The following is a 23,009-nucleotide window of genomic DNA, read 5'->3' as shown; positions in this document are numbered from 1 at the left end:
GCAATCATAATAAAGCAAAATGCTACAAAAAAAGGAACAATCAGAAAATAAGTATGGCAGAGATTTCATTGTCAACCTCTTCCTCCTCAGTAATGAAACTGCCGTAGTGTCGGGAGCAGTTACGTGTCCAGCTACATCTTTCAGACTATTTTACAGAAAAGGTTGACTGATGAAAAGTTAAGTAGAAACATTTAGGTGGGCTTCCAAGAAAATTCTCCTTTATGACACCAGCAGAACTTCCTATGGGTCTTCAACTTGATTTCCTTAAGGCACATCATAAGCTTGTGCCCCAAAATGGCCCACCCAAATGTAATTTTTCCCCAAAATGCTTCCGTTGTGCAAAGGATTTTAACATCACATTGGCCATTACGAGCACAGAGAGGGTGGCTGTATCTAAACTGAATAATGAAACCTTAATTTTAAATGACTTGGTAATAATCAAAGAGCCAGAAACTCATCTGGAGTTTATCAAGCCAAGAAGATTCATTTCCTTACACAAAAAGGATTACTGTAAATTGCAGTGTGGCTGTCAACAACATTCTTTTCCCAGAAGTAAGGCCAAATTTCAAAAGGGTCAGCTATTTGGCAAGTGATACCTTTTTCAGGACTTAACAAGCATTTTCCAAGTCTAAATATGTTTGCAAATTGGCTTAAAAACAAGCAGTTGTATAATGTTATCCTTTGAATAAAACACCTAAAAATGCATTTCCTTTCTTCATGGAAACGGTAAAAGCTTCTCTTTTCTAAAATAACTCACTAGGCTCATTTTTAGGGTGACATCAAAAAGTGTCTTTATTGGAAGGATCTTACAATTGCCTCTTCCAAACTGAATACAGCAGAAAAGCGAAATTAATGAGATGATTCAAAGACACACACAAAACATGAAAAGTAACTTAAAGGATAAAAAAGACGCATGAAGAACAAAGAATAACTGAAGTAACAGTAATGCATAGAGACTTGAAAAAAACAATTTATGTGAAAAGAATCTTAATGCACGTAATCTACATACCCTTCTCTCTGATCTGAAACTAGTAGCTGAACGGAAAGCAGCAGTGAGGACAGAATATATGGCAGTGTTTTCAACAGTGCAATAAATATGGAATTCTCTTCCTTCAACTTAAAAGGTCTCAGGCAGGTCGACTAGCCTTAGATTTATACTGTAGGTCCATTGACAGGAAAGAATCAATAGCAAAGATGTGCTAAAATGAACTTGAGGGTCCCTAGAGAGATGATGATGACAGAAGTATCATCAAGAAAGAGAATTCAGGGAATTCTCTGTGGTCCAGTGGTTGGGACTCTGTACTTTCACTGCCAAACCCACCAGGGTTCGATCCCTAGGTGGGGAACTGGGATCCCGCAGGCTGTGCAGCACAGCCAAAAAAAAAACAAAAGTAAAAACAAACAAAGAAAAGAAACAGAATTCATTACTCATAAGGCATTTGTTCATTCTAACTTCAAGTCCTTATAAATGAAAGGATTTTTTATCACAGCTTAAGAACAATACAGAAGAACTTAATAAAGACCCATATTTGAAAACCAGAGGTTAGAATACACAGCAAGTTATCTAAGTGCATTTTGAGATTCACACACACACAGGCACACATGCGCTCACGTACACACACATCCATAAAAATTAGCCATTCTAGGGAAAACCAAAAAAGTCATCAATTAATCATCTGTTTTCTGACTGTGTACAGATGCAAGTAGAATACTACTACTAACACGGACACTTTGTTGAGTAACCTACACATCTCCCAAATTTCCTTTCTTTTTAAACCTTATCACCACCTTGCAACCCTCACTTTACAGTGAGAATTTAGGCCTAGGGATGCTACGTGTCTTGTCCATGTCACACCTTTTACTCTGGGACCCGCCATGTACGAGCTATGCCTATGAAGTACTACCTCAAACCCTGCCACTCTCGCCACTATACCACGCTAAACACAGAAAAGAAACAGACCCAACAGGCCAAAAATGTACACCTTCATGGCAACGATGTGCATCGATATTTAAAAGTTTTAAACGTTTTATTTCTTTTATTACCATCTGTTTTCTGGTTAATATGACCTTAAGCTTCTTAGAGTCACTAAATCAAAACTATTTATATTTATTCTATGGATAAAGAAGATGTGGCACATATATACAATGGAATATTACTCATCCATAAAAAGAAACGAAATAGAGTTACTTGCAGTGAGGTGAATGGACCTAGAGACTGTCATACAGAGTGAAGTAAGTCAGAAAGAGAGAAACAAATACCGTATGCTAACACATATTTATGGAATCTAAAAATTAAAAAGAAAAAGGTTCTCATGAACCTAGGGGCAGGACAGGAATAAAAGACGCAGATGTAGAGAATGGACTTGAGGACACAGGGAGTGGGAAAGGTAAGCTGGGACGAAGTGAGAGAGTGGCATGGATATATATACACTACCAAATATAAAATATCTACCAAATATCTACCAAAATAACTACCAAATATCTATTTTACATTTACTACCAAATGTAAAACAGATAGCTAGTGGGAAGCAGCCGCATTGCAGAGGGAGATCAGCTCAGTGCTTTGTGACCACCTAGAGGGGTGGGATAGGGAGTGTGGGAGGGAGACACAAGAGGGAGGGGGCATGGGGATATACGTATACGTATAGATGATTCACTTTGCTATACAGCAGCAACTAACACACCACTGTAAAGCAATTATACTCCGATAAAGATGTTAAAAAAAAAAAGATATTCTAAATACCATAAACAAAGTAACTTTACCAAGTTATTATCAGCTAAAAACCCTGAGGACAAAAGAGACATTTTCCCTGCTAAGGAAACAGGAAATAAATTCAGGAGATTAAAATGACCTTCAGCACGTGAAGGGCACAGATGTCTAAAAGAGAACAGTATGCTTCAACTTTAGTACTTCATGTAGAGACCACAATGATGCCTTCGGACCTGTTGTCCTAGAGTGTACTTCCCGTAAGTATGAACGGTTTGAACATTTAGTATATGTAAGCTGGGGGTAAGGAGTGGATTTGTTAACACAAGTAAAGAGAATCTAGATTTCTTGAATAGCTCTCCTTACCTCTTCTCTCAGGGCACTCGCACGCCTATACTGAGACTTCCCAGCAGGATTTCCTGAGGCTTCATTTGGCTCTCACACAAACAAGCCAAAGCTCTATTTTCAACAAGTGAGAGACGTCTCTTGCCAAATTCAATGGCCTTTTTCCATTTTCTTTTCCCTTGATCACTTCTTTTAGTCCTGAACACTGCTGACCACCCTCTTCCTTTCTACCTTTCACGGAACCAACACTTCCCTTAGGGTCCCTAACACCCTCCTAGTTTTCTACCTTGCATTTGGACCACAACCTCTCTTTGCTCTTCCTTTCCTCTTAACAAAAGACACTGACTCCCAAGGCAAGCACCTTGATCTTCTAGGTGATATGGTCTTTCCCCTCCACCGTCCCATTCTGTCCCATGGGTTCCAACATCACCTGACATGACATTCACAGGAAAAAAAAAATTAACTTCTTTATCCACAATTTGGGCTTGAAATTCTCACTACCTTCAAATAAGCACCTTCCACGCTAAGTAGACTGTGAGCTTCTCTGTCCTGCCAACAGAACAATCCAAGAGGCCCTTGCTCATGCCAGTGACACCGCTACCCAACTCAACTGCCCTGCACACTGTGTTCCATCGTCTTTCTGGTCCAGCTCCAGAAGGACCTTCTCTAAGAGCCTCCAAATGCTTCTCCCATCTCCCCAGAGATATGCTCTCCAACACATTCACACTTATCCCCATGCTGCCCTGGGACTGTCTCTTCCCTGTCAGGACGAGCCCCAGGAAGAACCACCAAAGCCAGTGCCCAAGCCTGCCCTTCCTCAATACACACACACGCACACACACATGCTGTCTCTAGGCCCGTCTCATCCCAACGGCAGGAAGTTATTCAACAGTATCTACTTACATCTTAGTGTGAATTTACATCACTTATATTTATATTAAGTCTAAGCACTTTCTTATGCTTTTTAATTGTGAAATAAGAAAAAAAGAGAGACAGAGGCAGACATATGGAACAGTACAACACAGCGTGTACATGCCAAAAACGCAGGTACAGTCATAAAAGAGGAAGAGAAACAGAGGAAGGTGAATGCAATGGTTGAGAGCTTGAGTTCTTCTGATAGAAAAATATAACTTCAAACACTTGTTCTAACAGTATCAGCAGTGCTGGGAAAGAAACTCTACTTCTCTGAGCCGCTCTTTTCTCATCTGTAAAGAAATTATATTTAACAGATGGTAGCTAGACTTGTGCTGCCGATCACTTTGCAGTGTATACAGATGTCGAATTATAATGCTGTCCACCTGAAACTTACAGAATAAAAAATTCCATTTATGAAAAGAGAGCTATCGCTTAATCCATATGACAGCTAGGAGGAATAATTTTTTAACTTTTTTATTTATTTTTTTTTTTTGGCGGTACGCGGACCTCTCACTGCTGTGGCCTCTCCCGCTGCGGAGCACAGGCTCCGGACACGCAGGCTCGACGGCCATGGCTCACGGGCCCAGCCACTCCGCAGCATGTGGGATCCTCCCGGACCGGGACACGAACCCTCGTCCCCTGCATCGGCAGGCGGACTCTCAACCACTGCACCACCAGGGAAGCCCAGGAATAATGTTTTTAAATCACATTAAGAGAAAGTCGCTTGCATAAAAACAGGCAAAAAGTTTCAGCTTCCCTTTTTCCCTCATTTCTGAATGAAGCTCTTCTGGAAACCTGCGCTTCTCGGCTTTATGTGCCATCTCAGAATGATTCCTGAAAAAAGTGGTATAAAGTGCAACACTGGGAAAGCGTGAAGTAGACTCGGATGTCTGAGATGGGACAGAAGGAAGTGTTTCTGTTCTCAAATTTTTAATTATTTTCTTTTGTTTTTGAACAAGGTAAAGCTATTTTCTTCTGCTCTGTCTCCAGTTAGCTCCTGGGGATGGTCCATGCTCAAGCTGGAGGACACCAGTCAGGGAGTTATAAGATCTTTTTCATGACTAAAACCCAGAGTTTCATGACGATGCATTGTCCCCAGTGCAGGATATTCAGCTAAGGAGGCTCATCTTCAAATTTTCTAGGATGTTTCTCACCTTACGATACTTGCTTACCCTTGGGCATCTTTACAATTGGTTGAGCAAAGTCAATTTTACATGGTTGAAACTTGTTTCTTAAAAACATGCTTTGAACTTGCTCAATCCAGAACGGAACTTGAACAAGAAAAACAAAACCAACAAAACCCTAATATAACAAAACCAACTTGTCTTATTGAGGGAAGCACAGCCTGAAAGTCAGTCATATCAGAGTGAGAAAGACATCAACTGTAAAGAATTAAAAGACATTTGTTCATTCATCCATTTATTTATCCATTTATTGAGTGCCTACTAAATACCTGGTACTATTCAAGGCTTGAAAACAAATCAAAACACTCATATTCTTGTGGGAGTAACAGCCAAACCAAAAAATATATCATACAACAGCAAGTGATGATAAGTGCTATGAAATATAAGAGTATGGGGTCACAAGGCTGATTATTTTATAGAAAGGGAGACAGGGGGCTTCCCTGGTGGCACAGTGGTTGAGAGTCCGCCTGCTGATGCAGGGGACACGGGTTCATGCCCAGGTCTGGGAGGATCCCACATGCCGCGGAGTGGCTGGGCCCGTGAGCTATGGCCACTGAGCCTGCGCGGGAGAGGCCGCAACAGTGAGAGGCCCGCGTACCACAAAAAAAAAATAAAAATAAAAAAAAGAAAGGGAGACAGGGAGGAGGAGGTATCATTTAAGCTGAGATCTGAATAGGTGAAGGAAATGCTTTCATGCAGAAGGAACAGCAATGCAAATGTCCTAAAATAAAAACCTTCTTTTCACATGTAAGGAATAGCAGGAAGCCAGGATGACTGGAGCACGGCAAGCAAGATGGAGAGTGGGAGCAGAGAGGAGATAGGCAAACAGGGAATAGGTCATGTGGGGACCTGGAGACCATGGGTTAAAAACTCAGATTTTATTCTCAATGTAATGGTAGCTATTGTGGAGGGAAGAGAGGGCAAGAGTTGAATGTACAATCTCTGGTTCACTTTTTTAAAGAGGAACCTGGCTGTTACTTTGGAAGCAGGGAGGTGATGATGGACATGTTAAGAGGTGGTCAGATTCTTGGGTGTATCTGGAGATATAGCCACTTGGATTTCTTGACTGACTGGGCGTGGGGTGTGATAAAAATAGGAGGCAACAGTGACTTCGAAGTTGGGAACCTGAGCAAGTGAGTGAACGGTGGTGCCATTTACTAAAATGGGAAACATTGAGAGGATGAGTAGGTGGTGGTAGGGAGGGAGAGGAACTAAGAATTTTGTTTTGAACAAAGTGTGATGTGCCTATTTGACCTACAATTGGAAATCTTGAGACTGTGTGTGTCTGTATACACATACATATATGAGGGGGGTGTTAGACACAATGTCAGGGTCAGGAATATAAATGTGGAAGCTATCAGCACACAGAAGGTGTACAAAGCTATGGATCTTATAACACCCGCAAGGGAGAGGTTGTAGACAAAGAAGAGACAACACGGAAAGATGAATGAACCCCAGGGCACTCTAATATTTACCCAAATAATTACGATTCAGCAAAGGAAAATCAGAAATATCAAGTTAAATGGGAGAAAAACCCAGAGGGCAATTGAAGGAAATGTTTCAAGAAGGAAGGTGTGGCCAACTATGTCTGACGCTACTGATAGATGGACGATATTTTTTCAGGCGATAGGGTAAAATTCCAAATTGATTAGCCACCCCTCAAGAAGTAAAGGTAAAATGCTTGTTTATTTTCTCCTTCCTCAGGTAGAATGAGAGACCTCAAACTCTAATGAGAAAGTTTGTAACAAGGTTGGTAACAACCACCCTTCCTTTGAATAGTATGAAATGGTGATATAATAAATCAGGTATTTCCTTCCCAGCTCAGACACCTAAGTCAAATTTAAATCTAGTCAAGAATGCAAAATCTTTGATCATGATCTTGGCTTCAGTCCTTACAAGCCTAAAACACTAACTAGAAAGTATCCTCATCAAAAATATGAAATATATTTCGAAGCACTATACAGTAACAGACTGTACAATTTTGGTATACCATGTACTACTTAAAATCAGGTAGTATAAGAGAAAAAACTGGGAATTTTATAAATTGTTTAGAGAAGAAACTAGTTAGATATCATTTACCTCCTACTCTAGTACAAAGTATAACTCAGTGTCATCATATAACCATGTTTCCGTTTTGTAACACTTTCAAGGGTTTATGGAGCACTTAGATACACCAGAACATACAAACCTAAAGTCCGCAATTGCTCAAGAGTGTCTGTTAGCAACACTGCAGCTTACATAATATTCGATCATGAGCTTTCCAGGCACTAACATCACAAGACAGAACCTGTTGTGTGTGGAGGAGTTGTCATAAACAGAAAGCAGCTAATCTTACAGCTTTAGGTGGAGTGAAGACTGACAGCCCATTCTCTTCCTGATCTATAAATCCTTCACCACGATTTACCGACCGGTGTCCCTCTTGAACAGCAGCATATACTGATTAAGAGTCAGACTGCTTGGGTTCAAATCCCCAACCACCACTTACTAGTTCTAGTGTTTCCTTGAGCAAATTATTTTACCTGTCACCCTTCTTTTTTCTCATCTGGAAACACACACACACACACACACACACACACACACGTATTTGGGTAATAATAGTCCTTCATTATAAGAGCACGTGGGTATGATGCTCTAGCCACGTCTTCCACATAGTTAAAAAAATAAATACTAGTTGCTTTAATTGTCAGTTACTTACCCGCTCTTGGAAAACCTTCACTCGGCGGTAACCCACCATTCAAGTCAGTCCATTCTGGTGTAGGACAGCTCTTTATTTATAGAAGGGTCTTTAAAATACCTGAGTCAAAAGTCTCACTGTGCTCAATCAGTTACTACCAGTTCTCCCCTCTAAGCCCACAGAAGACTTTTCTATTCTCTCTCCTTAAGACAATCCCCCAGGTACTTAAAGACAGATGTGATGTCTAGGGCATGCACTATCCTCTAAACACACGTAGGTACCAAACTGAGCATCCTGTACCCGGGAATTAGAACCAGGCTTCGAGAAGCCTATCAGGGAGGATTTTACAGTCTTCGAAAAGGCTGTTTATGGGGCCGTGTGGCGATTCACCTGTAAGTGGCAGAGTGAGTGTGCTAAACCTGTTTTCAGAGCTGTGCATATATGACAGGTATCATCCTTGTTAAGAGCTTTGAGTACATCAGAAGTGTTTTTAAAGAAACATACCCGACAATTACCTTTGGAAAGAGTAAACACGGGTACAACACATAGTTTATCATTTCCTCGGGTTCAGATACATTTTTGACAGTTAAGAGATTTAAGGAGATCTACAGACATCAATTAAATCAGCCAAGCTTTTGACTGGACACAAAACTTTCATTTGTTCAACAAGAACCTGAGAACTGTCAGTCAGGGACTGTAGAGCAAAGGAACAATATGGACAATTCAATCTGCAGATAATAGACGTAATAGATGAAAGAGTTCACCTACAATCGATTTCTCCGAACTAAAAGAATCAGGTAAATGTGCTGTTGCTTGGTTTTTCTTAACTAACGTTGTCAAAACTAGTGCTTTTCTAAAACTCAAATGCTGTTATGTCGAGAAGTGATTTTGAAAGGAAGGAGGAGATAAAAGGAGCCAGTTAGCCTCAGCAGAAATCCCTGACCACCCGAAGCCCTCTGGGCGTCCAGAGACAGAGCGCCCTGGAGCACCGCACAGAAGGCCAAGAGCCCAACGGGTTGAACGGATCGCACACTTCCTTCCACACACCGGGGAAATTATTCCTCTCTCAGCCTCGGAGAAGCTTTAAGAATTCCTCAAAACAGCCAACTGTTCCATTCTTTACCTCATAATTGTGTTCAGAACTCAACGGGCCTGCCTATCTCCAAACAACCCAAAAGCAAAGTGAGACAACTCAGGGGACGCTTCCTCAATGGCCCTACCCTGGCCTATGAACTTAGAGACTTACGTCACCAGGCCAGGGGCCCTCTGAGCCTTTTGCGACCTAATTTAGAGGAGGTAGAACCCTCCATGTTTCAGCTTCACCTTTCCTCACTGGAAAAAACCCAATGAGTCATCGGTTAGACAAATGTTTAACTTCATTAGTGACCTAAGAAAAAGTAGAATGTACATCTTTCATCTATTTATTTAGAGGGAAAATACAAATGACAATTTCTAATTCTGGCCAGAATAATGAGAGGCTGGGGCCCCCAGCCTCTGCTCATGGCTGCAAATTAGCACAAAGCTTTCACAGAGTGACTTGATGATGTGCATCAAGAACCAAAAAATCGGGCTTCCCTGGTGGCGCAGTGGTTGAGAGTCCGCCTGCTGATGCAGGGGCCACAAGTTCGTGCCCCGGGCCGGGAAGATCCCACATGCCGCGGAGCGGCTGCGCCCGTGAGCCATGGCCGCTGAGCCTGTGCGTCCGGAGCCTGTGCTCCGCAACGGGAGAGGCCACAGCAGTGAGAAGCCCGCGTACCGCAAAAAAAAAAAAAAAAAAAAAAAAAAAAGAACCAAAAAATCATTCATTTCCTTTGGCCCAGGGAGTTCATATCTCTCTAGCCGGTTCAAGAACACTCTGTTTTATTAAAGGTACCAGTTCCTAGTATTTTCCCCCACTTTAAGAAGAGGTCCACTTCTAGCTTTCAGTGTACCAGTACACTGAAAGGATCCAGAATGACTGACACTGCTAGAATCCTCCCACTTCCTCAGGAAATACCTTGTCATATCTGTTTACCCTTCCTGGAATCAAGCTATTCTAACAGCATCTCTGCCCTGGTTCCTCTTTGTGTGAATCAGTTCCTTCCCAAGAGAATTCTGTGAACGCCCTTATCTCTCGCCACCCCTCCTGTCCTAGGATCCTTTCTTATTTGCTAAATAAAGAGGATGTGTTTAAGAAATAGGAAGATGCTGCATAAAGAAAAAAGAAACAAACTGACATCAAGACACTCCTTGGCTGCTCACAACTGCCCTGAGAAATCTATGATGCTAGAAATCTGAAGAGTGGAGAGGTAAAGACTGATGTGCCCTTCTGGAAGGAAACGTTCTTGAGTGGTAAAAATATTCAATAAGTTGATTGGGGTGCTGGGTACATGGGCCTATACGTTTGACAAAAAGGTATATCCTGCAACTCTACACTTAAAACCTATGCATTTCACTGCATGCAAAGGTTACCTGAACAAAAATAAACTACTCTGGGGCTTCCCTGGTGGCGCAGTGGTTAAGAATCTGACTGCCAGTGCAGGGGACACGAGTTCGAGCCCTGTTCTAGGAAGATCCCACATGCCGCGGAGCAACGAAGCCCAAGCACCACAACTACTGAGCCTGCACTCCAGAGCCCACGAGCCACAACTACTGAGCCCATGTGCCACAACTACTGAAGCCCGCGTGCCTAGAGCCCGTGCTCCGCAACAAGAGAAGCCACCGCAATGAGAAGCCTGCACACCGCAACAAAGAGCAGCCCCTGCTCGCCACAACTAGAGAAAGCCCATACGCAGCAACAATGACCCAAAGCAGCCAGAAATAAATAAATTTTTTTTAAATGTAAAAAATAATATAAATAAATAAATAAACTACTCCAAGCAACTCCTGAAAGTTGTGCTGTATGCAACCTCAAGATCTGTCAACAAATTACGAAGTCACAATGCTCTGGCTCAGGGGGAAAAGGTGTTAGCCCCACTCCAGCCTCGACTCAAGTGCTGCCTCCTCTGTGAGCTCAGGCTGCCTCCCAGGTGCCATCACTATACACGGGGCAAAATTCCATCAGAGCAATTATCTGATGGCACTGCAGGGTCTGTTTGCATGTCTGCTCCTCACGGGGTGCACTCTGTCTGGAGGTCCTAGAAAGATACTAAAGAATTGGCAGTTGAATCAGTAAGCCCAGCAAGTGCCTGGTACAGAGTAGGCACTTCATAGGCATTTTCTGGATAACAGAACGACTGAATAAGTCCCCATGAGGGAAACCAGTAACTAAAAGGCAGGAGTAGAGTGACATCACTCAGGAACAGGGTTGGGGCAGAAGAGGAAATACTGCGTAAACAGGTAAGTACACACTGGCACCCAGATGAACGCGTATCTTGTAGCTGGTCCCAACCAAATGCCAAAGCAGCAAGCTCAGCTTTGGACTCTGATGCACATTTCCACTGAGAGAAGGAAAGAGTCCTGGTCCTTAGGTTTCATTAAAGCTCCAGCCTTAGGACTGTACATTCACTCAACAAGTGTTTGCCTGGAACTGTGCTAAGTCCTCAAGCAAAAGACTAGCTATTGTTCCTGCCCTCAGTTAGCGCCTGGTCTAATACAGAAGAATGTTTGTAATTATACCACAGAGAGCAAAAAAGAAAAATCCATACAACCAATAGTGATAAGGAAGGAATGGGTGGGGTGGAGGCTTGGTGGCCGAGAAAAGGCTTCACATAAAGCTTGACTGTAGAGCCCAAGCACGGAAGAATGCAGAGAAGCAACACATATTAGGTAAACAAGGAATAGCAGGCATTCCACACACAACAGCCTGGAGGTGAGACAACAGCACCCTGTGTGGGGCAGGGAAACACAAGCAAGGATTAGGGAGCACTAATTCCTTTACAGTCAGCATCTCATTCAACTGGCGTAAGCACCACTGGAGGCTCAAGGAAGAACACTGACTGAGGCCTACAGCATTTAAGAAGCTGAGCCAGGACCTGAACAATGATCTGATTCCAAAACGGTGCTTTGGGGTTTTTTTCAGCTTTATTGAGATTTAATTGGCACACAGCTTGGTATGAGTTAAAGGTGTACCACCTAACAATTTGACATATATTGTGAGATGTTTACCACAGGAAGCTCAGTCAACATCCGTCTCCTCATATAGTTACAAAAAACTTTTTTCCTTGTAATGAGAACTTTTAAGATTTACTCTCTTAGTAACTTTCAAATATACTGTACAGCAGTGTTAATTGCAGTCATCATGAATTGGATGAAGGTGATCAAAAGGTACAAACTTCTAGTTATAAGATAAATAAGTTCTGGGGATATCTGTACAAATCTGTGCTTTTAATGTCTATGCTATCTGGCAACTATGCAAATAGTAATGGAGAAAATGAGCGAAAAATAAAGATAGATATACAGACGGAGACCAGATTGTAAAGGGCTGTGAATGCTACACTTTACAGCTTAATGTAAATGCGGACTTTTAAAATCTTTTCATGGCTCCTCAGAAAACAAAAAACAAAATCAGGTTTATATTCTGAAAAACTAATTTTAATTGCAACAGCTAGTGTAAGAATTGCTTTCTAACATTTAAAATTTTAAACAAAGTTTTACCATCAGAGTCTTTTCAAGCTTAATATCCGTTAATTGAAATTATATATAATTACCAGAAATGCTTCTATGAATTCAGTAACATTTTCAAATGCATTGGTATCTTGTCTGTTTACGTCGCTCTACATCCATTTGAAAAGCAACAGTACAAATCATAAGACCCTCATTTAGTCTATTGACAACACTGGTATGCACTGAGGATTCAAGTGCACCCAGCAAACCTTTTCATGCCAGACCACAGGTTGGAAACCACCCGTAGAAGGGATGCAGTTTACAGAGAAAGAGGGAAACCACTTAGGGGAATTTTGTAAATATCAATGGGGGACCCAGAGAGTGCGATTCTTTAAAAACTTAGCACTAAACGCAAACAAAAGTGACGACCAGCACACAACTCCCAAAGGACAAAAATGGGGCAGGTGGAGAAACAGACCAGTTGGAAGTAACTGGGGAAGGATTCATATTCTGGTGCCAGGCATGGCAATGAGCTCAAGTTGGCATCCCTTTGGTCCTTCTACAGGGTGACAGTGATACTGAAAACTTCGAACACAGAGATAACAGGACGGGCAGGTGAGCAGGAAGGTGTTGAATTAAGTTAGCCTGATCCGCTCCAGTCATAAAAATTACTACTGTGTTTAAACCTCAACCTAGATAGGAACATTAAGTCACAGACTGGAATGGGTGACCAACCAATGCAATGAGCAATATACTCAGTTTTCAATTTCATTGGTACCTTGTCTGTTTATCACAGGCTTTTAAATGCTCCATAAACAGAGGGACAGAGGCAACTATTAGGTACAGAAAATTAAAAGGTGCTGAAGAAAAGGACTAAAATTAGAGGGTCCAGGCTGCATTTTCTACCAGTTCCTCTCCCACTCCATGACCTTGCTAGAATCAAGCTTCCCCTCTGCCTCTGCCTTCAAACCATTACATTATTTGGCTTTCAACCCGTGTTTAATCATAAACTAGCTCAACACATTATTAATATTCCAAACCACATTTCCAACCAGATAATAATCCAATATCATGATGTTGAATTACCTTAAAAGGTTATGTTCCTACATTTGTTTTGATTTCAAATATGAAACTAACCAGAAGTATATGTACACTTTTAAATATCGAAGAAACACTTTGAAATAAACAAAAAGAGTCATGAAATGACAATAATCGGCAGAATAACAAGCACCAGCCCTCACCTTACCCTTTCCCCTCCTCCCAAAACAAAACAAATTTAAGACTTTAACTTTGGTTGTGGGAATAATATATTAGTTATTTAAAATCGCTGATGGAGAATGGAAATGGCAAAGACATACGCCCATGGACTCTGGTCATCTTTCAAAGATTTACAAGGTTATCGGAGTTTTCTGACCTTGGATTGGTCAAAGCTGCAGCTGAGAATAAAGGTAGCAGATTATATTATATGCATATTACATACAATACATATACTATATTATAGTATGTAATATATTAATGTATTTATTTGTGTTATATGTATATATAAATACATATATATGAATGATATAATTCACACAGTATAATACATATATGTTTATATATGTGTACTGTGTATATATAAAAATATATATATATATGAATGAACCACTTATGCTTCAATGTATGTAGAAGAAAGTATGACAGAAGTGGAAAAATGGAGCAAAACTATTAGTAATCAGGAGAAAGATTTACACTATAATCTTCCTTGCTTTCCAAAGTAGTTTATAAATACACTTTGGAATCAATATTTTATCCTCAAATTAGGGGTTCTCAGGGTTAAGTGGTTGTGGAACGAGACACTCATTCACTCTGCTTCTTTTGGCAAGAGCGATATTTTAAAATACGTGCTCTGGTTATAAAGGCAAAGCTAAGGAGGCAGATAAACTTGGACACTAACTGGAGAAATAACATAAACCTAACAGTGAACACGATGCTGTCACTTCAATGTCCCAAGTATACCAAAAGTATATGTGAATATGTAAATTATTCACATATCTTCAATGAACGTACTGCCTCGCTCCCTGTGGCACTAGGGGAAAAAAGTCACTTGATTTTAATTTCATAAGAGTTAACCATATTAAAATTATATGGCAAAGCCTTTAGAAAGATTTGGCTTTCTGCTAATGATGAACAAAGCACTCTACAGAGTTGCCAAATCATTGCTGACAAACACTTTTAGGTGGAGTGGGATGGTGGTGGGAAGATGAGCACATTTACCGTGCACACGGGGTATCTTTTATCACAACACATCTCCCCAGAGTTTATTAGATACAAATTTCTCACAGAAGTCTCCAATTATAAGCAAGCTATCACACACAAAAAAATGTTTAGATTTCAAAAATCTGTATACTGAAAAAGGAAAGGATGTGAAATCATCCATATTCACAGATTCCCTGAAGCAAATACAGAACTTGCAGATACAAACTCCACACAGGAGCCCTGTATGGCCAAAAAAGTATCCCCATATTTCTTCCCTTCTCCCTCTCTCCATCTCAACATTCAAACACAGAAGGGCAAGTTTGAGTTCTAAAATTATGCAGTATACATACTGCTAATGGAAAATTACCTTTGGAAGCCTTGACTTTTCAAGGTTTATGAATGGGGGAAGTTATTTCCCTTAACTACATTGCTGGAATTTTTCCACTCTCATTTCAATTCAGAATACAGGGTTTATTCTTCTCCCAACCTCCCCACGCGCTCCCCTCACCCCGTTCTAAGTCACCTTCAAACCAGCTCAAGTTTCAGTACAAAAAGACGGCAAAGCTAATTTCTTAGACGCCCCCACCTCCATCTCCCGCCACTGTCTAGTGGGTAATGATACGTTCACTTTCCTTTAGCGTGAAAAACATAACATTTAAAGTTTATCTTTTTTTTCCCCACATACATAATTTACTTCTTTAAGGAGAAATGAATTGTTTTAAAGTACTGCTTGCTTTGGGATTCTTGAATATTTTGTTTTTCCATGGAATAACCTTTAATCCTAATTTGAATTTTTAAATACGCTGAGTAGACCAGCACGTGACATCAATAACCCTTAAATGACTGCAAGGCTGGTAAACGCAATACTTTTGGTTCCTGATTCACATTTGCTCCGAAGACTTCTTTAGCATCATTATAAAGGTCATCTTTTTCATCCAATAATAAAACGGCTAGAAGTCCTGGTGTTAACTTTCTACAGACAAACGTAACCCTAATGCGTTGATCAAGGAACTTCCAAGAGACCATCTCCTTTTTAACGCCAAAGAGGGGAATGGAAGATCTCCTCCCTGAGGCACAGCTGGGAAACTAACAACCCTTGAGTAAGTGATTTCAGGATATCTTAGTCTTATCAATGCCGACTTTGGAAAACGTACGCGCCTTGACTCACACACTCTGGGCTCCAGAAGCTGCCTCGGAGAAAGCATCTCTCTAGGTGCGCCACAGGTGTCTAACCTCCTCCATCCGCCCTCCCACACAACACACAATACGCTGCCCAAGCAGGTATGTTTCAGGCATTTACACTTCTAGCCACCCCAAAGAAACGCTCCCGAGGACCCTGGGCCGTCTCTGCCCAGCAGGTACATCCCAGGCGTCCTGGCGCGGACGTGGGCTGCTCCACAGAGATGCGCGGTCCCCAAACCCGCGGGGCCAAGCTCTCGACTCTGTCCTGGCAGAAAAGCTCCAGGGAAGCCAGCGAGACCGTCGGGGGGGAGGGCAGCGCTAAGCTTCACTAGACGTTAAATCATAGGAGGCGCAGAACTTGCAAAGTCCCCCAAACTGCTGAGCGAACCAGACTGAGGCGCTGCGCAAGCTAAGGTCCGGGAGGCGGCTGAAAGTAGAGTGGCGGGAGCGGCCGCAAGGCCGCCAACTCTTGTGGAAAGAAGAGGAGTAAAGGCACTCACCTCCACCCATCTCTGGGCCTCGGCGAACGCTAGGGCGCAGTCGGCCTCCGCCTCCTCCATCACTTCCAGAACTAGGGGGAGAGGGGGAGAGAGAGACATAGTGGGTGCGCGGAAAGGCGGGAGTATCGCGCGCGTCCGGCCCGCTGCTCCGGCCTCTCTCCGGCTGCAAGACGCCCGGACTCTCTGACCCTTGGTTGCGCCCTGCAGTTCGGTAAAGTTTCGAACCCACGAGAACTTGAAGCCGGGGCTTTCTCTAAACTCCTGAAAACGCCGCGGAGACCCAGGCACAGCGCGGGAGGCGGAGAGGGTTACCAGAGGCGGCGCGCAGCACCAGCCCAGAGGATAGATGCGCCCCCGCGCCCGCATCCTGTCCGCATCCTTCCCGCCTCCGGCCGCCTGGCCGCCTTCCCTCTGCCGGGGCCCCAGGAAGAGGCGCCCCCAGGGCTCGCGGCCGCCCGGCCCGCCTGACACACCAGGAATAGCTGCTCACAACTGCACCTTTCCCAGCCAAAAAACGTCCCCCGCGGTGGAGCGCGGCCCAGCCCGCCGCCCTCACCTGCGGCCCGACTTCGCAGCGCGCCGCTCCCTCTCCGGCGGAGTCCGCTGCGCGCCCGCCCCGCCGCCAGGTGAGGACGTCCGCACTCCCGGGTCTCCGCCCCCTGCCGCGGCCAGAGCTCTCCTGGCGGCAGGTGAGGGTAGTGGCCTTGGCATGTGCGGCCCATTTCCCCCAGCCTGGGCCAGACCCTCTCCGCTTCGCTTCCAGGTGGGTGAGGTGGAAGATACCTGCCACTCAGGCCCCATCCCTCCGCGAAGGGTCGGAGAGGAGGGGAACCCAGCATTCTCCCGCCCTCACCCTGAGCGTCACACCCGCCACCCTGCGTGGTCTGGGAACACTTAGGGAGCAGTAAGCTGACGGGTTATTCACCATCCGCAGGAGGCCTGGGTAGGTGAGCAGGACTGGAGGGTCGGAGGCTCAAGGGTTGCCTTACGCGGGTTCTTTTCCCACAGAAATCAGATCTCTGGAAAGGAACCTGCTCGTCTGTCTAGGCTCCATGGAATTTCGCTTCATGCTCCTGAAGCCCTATCCGGGCCCACACGTTGATGTTGTCACTGTTAGAAGAAGATAAAGATCGATTCTTACTCCGGTAAAGGAAGCCATCCCTTTTTTTTTTTTTTTTTTTTTCCTGGTTGATCCTCTTTATGATGCAAAACGACGTCAAAGAGCAGAGAGACTAGTATAATGGATAGCTAAAACCTAGTTTTGCCTTATTTACCTCATCACATTTTCTGCTGAAAATACACATATTTCCTACTTAAAAATAGATATTTCAGGGCTTCCCTGGTGGCGCAGTGGTTGGGAGTCCGTCTGCCAATGCAGGGGACACGGGTTCGAGCCCTGGGCCGGGAAGATCCCACATGCCGTGGAGCAGCTAAGCCCACATGACACAACTACTGAAGCCCGCGCGCCTAGAGCCCGTGCTCCGCAACAAGAGAAGCCACCGCAATGAGAAGCCTGTGCACCGTAACCAAGAGTAGCCCCCGCTCGCCACAACTAGAGAAAGCCCGCGCGCGGCAAAGACCCAACGCAGACAAAAATAAATAAATAAAATAATTTTTTTTAAAAAAGATAGATATTTCCTCTCTAAGTATTATAATATACATCTCGTTCTTTAAAGAACGCTTTTCTACATAACTATATTACCATTTTCACACCTAACTAAAGCTAACCTTAATTACTTAGTATTAACATATGCCCAGTCCAGATTCAAATTCCTACAATGGATTCCAGAATGTCTTTTACAGCTGACTTAGACCAGAATTCAAACAATAACCACACATTGCGTTCGGTTACCTCTTTTTTTTTTAGCCTAGAATAGCCTCCTCCTTCTCTCCCACTCTACCCCCTCCCCCTTTTTCGAATGACATTATCTTCTTAAAAAGAAACGAGGCAGACTTCTAGATTTGTCTTATGGCTTCTTTGTGGTGTGTTCAACATATTTCTCTTCCCTCACTCTTTCCTGTTACCTAGAAGTTAGATCTAAAGGCTGGATTAAATTCATTTACACTTCTGAATAAAGATTTCACCAGCATCCTTCCCGATTGGGGTGACTTCTAGAGGACTTTGTTATGTTTATTTTCATCCAACCCTTTTTTCACTGGCGTTGTCTGTAATCAGTGGGTCTGTTTAGAAGAGCTCACAGTTGTTCCTGCTAAAGTGGGAAACCGTCGACTGGATCATCTCTTTGCCTCCTGACGACACCATGATCAGGACAAACCCAAAATGAGGATGAAAGGATAAACGAAACTAGGAAGAAATTTCTTTCCGCCTATTTAAGACCTGTTCTATTAAATATTTAGTGAGCACATTATATGTGTAATGTGCTGGGTATCATAAGTGTTACAAAAATTTTTAAATTTTAGATAGTGAATCCTATGGACTTCCAACCCAGTAGAAAAACAGACATTCTGCAAGTTTCATGACAGTTACTGTTACTACAGTTGTTTTATATATATATATATATATACTATACCATTTAAAGCTACTGCTGTGTCACTTGACTTACAGCTTTGGGGGCAGCAGCCCAGGATGGCAAGAAGTGCACAGGCTTGGGAACCTGTATGACTAAGGTTACCAAGTTACCAAATTCTGTGAGCTTCAATTTCCTCACCCGAAAAATGTGATGATAATAACTACTTCAAAGGGTTCTTGTGAGAATTAAATGTGATGGTGTATGTAAAAGCCAAGGGCATTGCTTGGCATGGAGCAGGCACTTAATAAATGATGGTTATTTCCCGTTCGTCTCTCTCTAACAGTAGTGTGTCAAATATGGATTTTTCCTAATAAGTGGGAATTTCATTTATTTGCTCAAATACTCACAGGGAAAGAGCTATAGGGTACTGCAAATTCTGTTTCAAGTCAGCTCAAGCACCAACCATTTCTGTCACTTTAGTGTTGCAGATTTGCAACTCACGAGACCGAAATCCGGTTCTTTGTGTCTTACCATCAGTCATTAGAGTGTTTTATCCTTTTGGAAAGATTTATACAGCTCTATAGAGAAAGGTAACCTGCCTTAGGAGTTAAAAATGAAATTCACAATAACAAAACATCACAGATATTATTTATTTTCCAAAAGAATTTGAGGTGCCTTTCAATATTTAAAAACATGAAACAGTACAATTGTCACGTTCTTATATATTAGTGATGAACTGAACTCTTGGTCGGAGAAAGTGACCCATCTTTCTGGAAGGTAATTTGGCAGTAAATATTCAAAGCTTTTAAAATGCCCACGTTCTACTGCAGCAATCCTACTTCTGGGAATTTATCCTAAGGATATGAGTGAAGATATATGCACACAATGAGCATCTGCAGTGGACACAGAGATGCCCTGGCCAAACCTCCCTTTGGAAGTCTACCTCAGCCACAGAGTGCAGCCTCACCTGAGGTCATGCCCCTGCCAGAGCAGCCCTTGTCTGGTGACTGAGTGACTTGAGGTTATGAAAGCCCAGTCATTTCTACCCAATTCAGGACAACTCTGATGGGCCCTTTCTGTAGATATGAGGTCTGTTGAAGCAGTCAGCCTCTGTCACAGTTCAACTTCTCCCTTGCCCATTGCTGTTCCTTCCCTCTTCACTTCCCTGGGGTCAATCCCTAATAAATACCTTATGTTTCAAGTGGCATTTCTGTCAGTTTCTGGAAGACTCAACCTGTGATGGCATTACACATGATTTGCTAGAAATGAGAATCTCGAAGCAATCTAAACACTAGAGATGGTGGAGTAAATTATGGTTCTTCCATAGAGTGAGATATTGTGCAGTCAATAAAAATGTAAAAGGATGTTCAATGACACAGAGAGACGTTTAAAAATATATTACGAAGTGGGGAAAAAAACATCTATAAAGCACCCCAATTTGGTGATTGCATTTTTTTTTATTGGGTATAGTTGTTTTACAATGTTGTGTTACTTTCCACTGTACAGCAAAGTGAAGTAGAGTTCCCTGTGCTCTACAGCAGTTTCTCATAAGTTATCTATTTTATATATATTTGTGTGTATATGTCAATCCCAATCTCCCAATTCATCCCACTGATTGTATTTTTTAAATGCATAATTTTCCACATAGAACAAATTGGAAAAAACTCCACTCCCTCCCAAAAAATGGGAGTTCCCTGGTGGCCTAATGGTTAGGATTGCGGGCTTTCACTGATGTGGCTGGGGTTCAGTCCCTGGTCAGGGAACTGAGATCCCGCAAGCCACGCAGCACAGCCAAAACAAAACAAAACGAAACGAAACGAAACTCCATCCAAAGTTTAACACTGGTTGGATGGACATTTCATACTTCTCTCTCTTCTACAATTTTTTGGTAAGAGACATCTATGCTACTTTTATAAATGAAAACATTTGTATGACACAAAGATACGTCCAAAATTGACTTTCTATCTCATCCCACAAATTTCCCCTTGCCTTCCCTGACTTGTAAATGGTACCACACCTGAAATTTGGGGGTCATGCTGGACTTCCACATCTCTTGCCTCCATGTCCACCCCATCCCCAGTCCTGTCCTTTCTGTCTCCTCAATATCACTCCAATTGGCCCCTCTTACTCATCCTCATTTCCATTTTAGTTCAGGCCCTCATTAGCTCTCAGCCTGATTTCAGAAATTGTATGACCTTTCTAAAATTAAATCTTATCATTCTACCCAATTAGCTTCTCCTTCAAGGACCCCCAGTTGCCAGCTTAAGGGCCATCTGATCGTTGCCAGCACATTGACATCCTTCAGGACTTGCTGCTGCCTTCTTCTACAACCATGTGTCTTGACCCATATTTTTCCCTTTGTGAGAAAGGTGCTTCTCTCCCTTTCTTTGCCTGGCTTTCTCCTACGTATTCTTCCAGGCTCAATTCAGGCCTCTTCCTTCTCAGAATCCTTCAAAATAACTTTGCAGATCATCCTGGGCTACATTAGGTACCCCTTCTTTTTTTTTTTTTTTTAATTGATTTATTTATTTATTGGCTGTGTTGAGTCTTGCTGTGCGTGGGCTTTCCCTAGTTGCAGTGAGCGGGGGCTACTCTTCATTGCAGTGTGCAGGCTTCTCATTGCGGTGGCTTCTCTTGTTGTGGAGCACAGGCTCTAGGCACGTGGGCTTCAGTAGTTGTGGCTCTAGGGTACAGGCTCAGTAGTTGTGGCGCATGGGCTTAGTTGCTCTGTGGCATATGGGATCTTCCCGGATCAGGGCTCGAACCCATGTCCCCTGCATTGGCAGGTGTATTCTTAACCACTGCTCCACCAGGGAAGCCCAGGTACCTTTTCTTTATGTAATCAAAGCCCCTTCAATCACGAGGTATTATACTGTCTGTCTTCCTCATAGAACTATGAGCAACTTAGGAGTGCCTAACTCTGCCTGCCACGTATCTGGTGTTCAACAATTGATTACTGACTGGTGTGCGTATGGGTATAAAATATATAACTCTTAATGCACAGAAGTAATAAAACATTAATAGGAGCAGAGTAGAAAATACCAATGATTACTGAAGGTAATATAAGAATTTCTTTACAGTAGGATTTCTCAACAGGTATACTACTGACAATCTGGGCTGGATAATTCTTTGTCATAAGGGATTGTCTTGTGCATTGTAGGATATTTAGCAGCATCCCTGGCCTCCACCCACTAGATGCTAGTAGCACCCTTGTAGCTGTGGCAATCAAAAATGTCTCCTGGGGGCCAAATCACCACCAGCTGAGAACCACTGCTCTACAGGGAGAGACTGGCTTCATTGATTAGTGCTTTGGTTCAGTAGAGGTGCCCAAGTTTTTTTAAACAAGTGTGTGGGGTAGAGTAGAGAGGAGTTAGGTGAATTGTGGGAAAGGAGTTACTCTGTGTTATGAAAGAGGAAGGGGCAGGGAAGCACTGGGCTGGATGATGCCTGTGGCAAAGATTATAAGAATGAAGGGATTTTGTGGCTGGAAAGAATTGCAAGAAGAGACAGGTACAGTGGAAACACTTCTAATAAAATAACTGAGTTTTATACTCCGGTTGAATATGGCTCATAAAAATGTCAACCCTCATGGATTCAGATAGCCAACATCCGAATGGCCGGTATATTTCTCATGCTTATAAAACACATTTATTAACAGGAAGAATCACTCCTAGAAGGTAGATGAAAAAATATAATGACATTTTCTCTGTTTGCAGATGATAGGATCTTGTATAGAGAAAATTCTAAAGAATCCACCAAAAAGCTTATAACTAATAAAAGAATTCAGTAAAGTTGTGGATACAAAATCAACATACAAAAATTATTTGCATTTCTATACACTAACAACAAACTACCTGAAAAAGAAAGAAAATAATCCTATTTTAAAACAATAAAATACTTAGAAATAGATTTAACCAAGGAGGCTAAAGATCTGTATACTGAAAATTACAAGAGACTGATGAAAGAAATTAAAGAAGACACAAATTCAAAATGAAAAGATATCTAGTGTTCATGGATTAGAAGAATTAATATTGTTAAAATGTCCACGTTACCCAAAGTCATCTATAGATTCAGTGCAATCCCTATTAAAATCCCAATGGCATTTTCCACAGCAATAGAAAAAACAATCAACAAATGTATACAGAACCACAAAAGACCCCGCATAGTCAAAGCAATCTTGAGGAAGAAGAGCAAAACTGGAGGCATCACACTTTCTGATTTCAAATTATATTACAAAGCTATAGTAATCTAAATAGTATGATACTGGCA

General features: G+C 42.5%; 2 protein-coding genes across 11 annotated transcripts in view; one reads left to right on the top strand and one right to left on the bottom strand.

The window, feature by feature from the left end:
• Positions 1 to 16,894, bottom strand: part of LMO7 (LIM domain 7) — a 195,687-nt gene extending 178,793 nt beyond the window's left edge. For 3 of the 10 annotated variants that reach the window (XM_024753953.1, XM_024753955.1, XM_024753957.1), the window contains exon 1: positions 16,270 to 16,567. In XM_024753953.1, the coding sequence (XP_024609721.1) occupies positions 16,270 to 16,368 (99 nt within the window). In that variant the 5' untranslated portion in view covers positions 16,369 to 16,567. Of the gene's footprint in view, positions 1 to 16,269; positions 16,569 to 16,825 lie in introns of those variants that run through there. The other 7 variants (XM_024753952.1, XM_024753956.1, XM_024753954.1 and 4 more) reach the window with 7 other exon arrangements.
• LOC112405519 (neural Wiskott-Aldrich syndrome protein-like) lies at positions 16,616 to 17,396 on the top strand. Its single transcript, XM_024753948.1, has 2 exons — positions 16,616 to 16,895; positions 17,278 to 17,396. The coding sequence occupies exons 1-2, from the start codon at positions 16,616 to 16,618 to the stop codon at positions 17,394 to 17,396; spliced, it is 399 nt and encodes a 132-aa protein (XP_024609716.1).
• Positions 17,397 to 23,009: the final 5,613 nt, after the last annotated feature.

This window comes from Neophocaena asiaeorientalis, unplaced genomic scaffold, assembly GCF_003031525.2.
Source record: "Neophocaena asiaeorientalis asiaeorientalis breed wild unplaced genomic scaffold, Neophocaena_asiaeorientalis_V1.1 scaffold212, whole genome shotgun sequence".
NCBI lineage: Eukaryota > Metazoa > Chordata > Mammalia > Artiodactyla > Phocoenidae > Neophocaena > Neophocaena asiaeorientalis.
The sequence above is the reverse complement of the archived record's forward strand: the minus strand, read 5'-3'. Positions and strand labels throughout refer to the sequence as shown.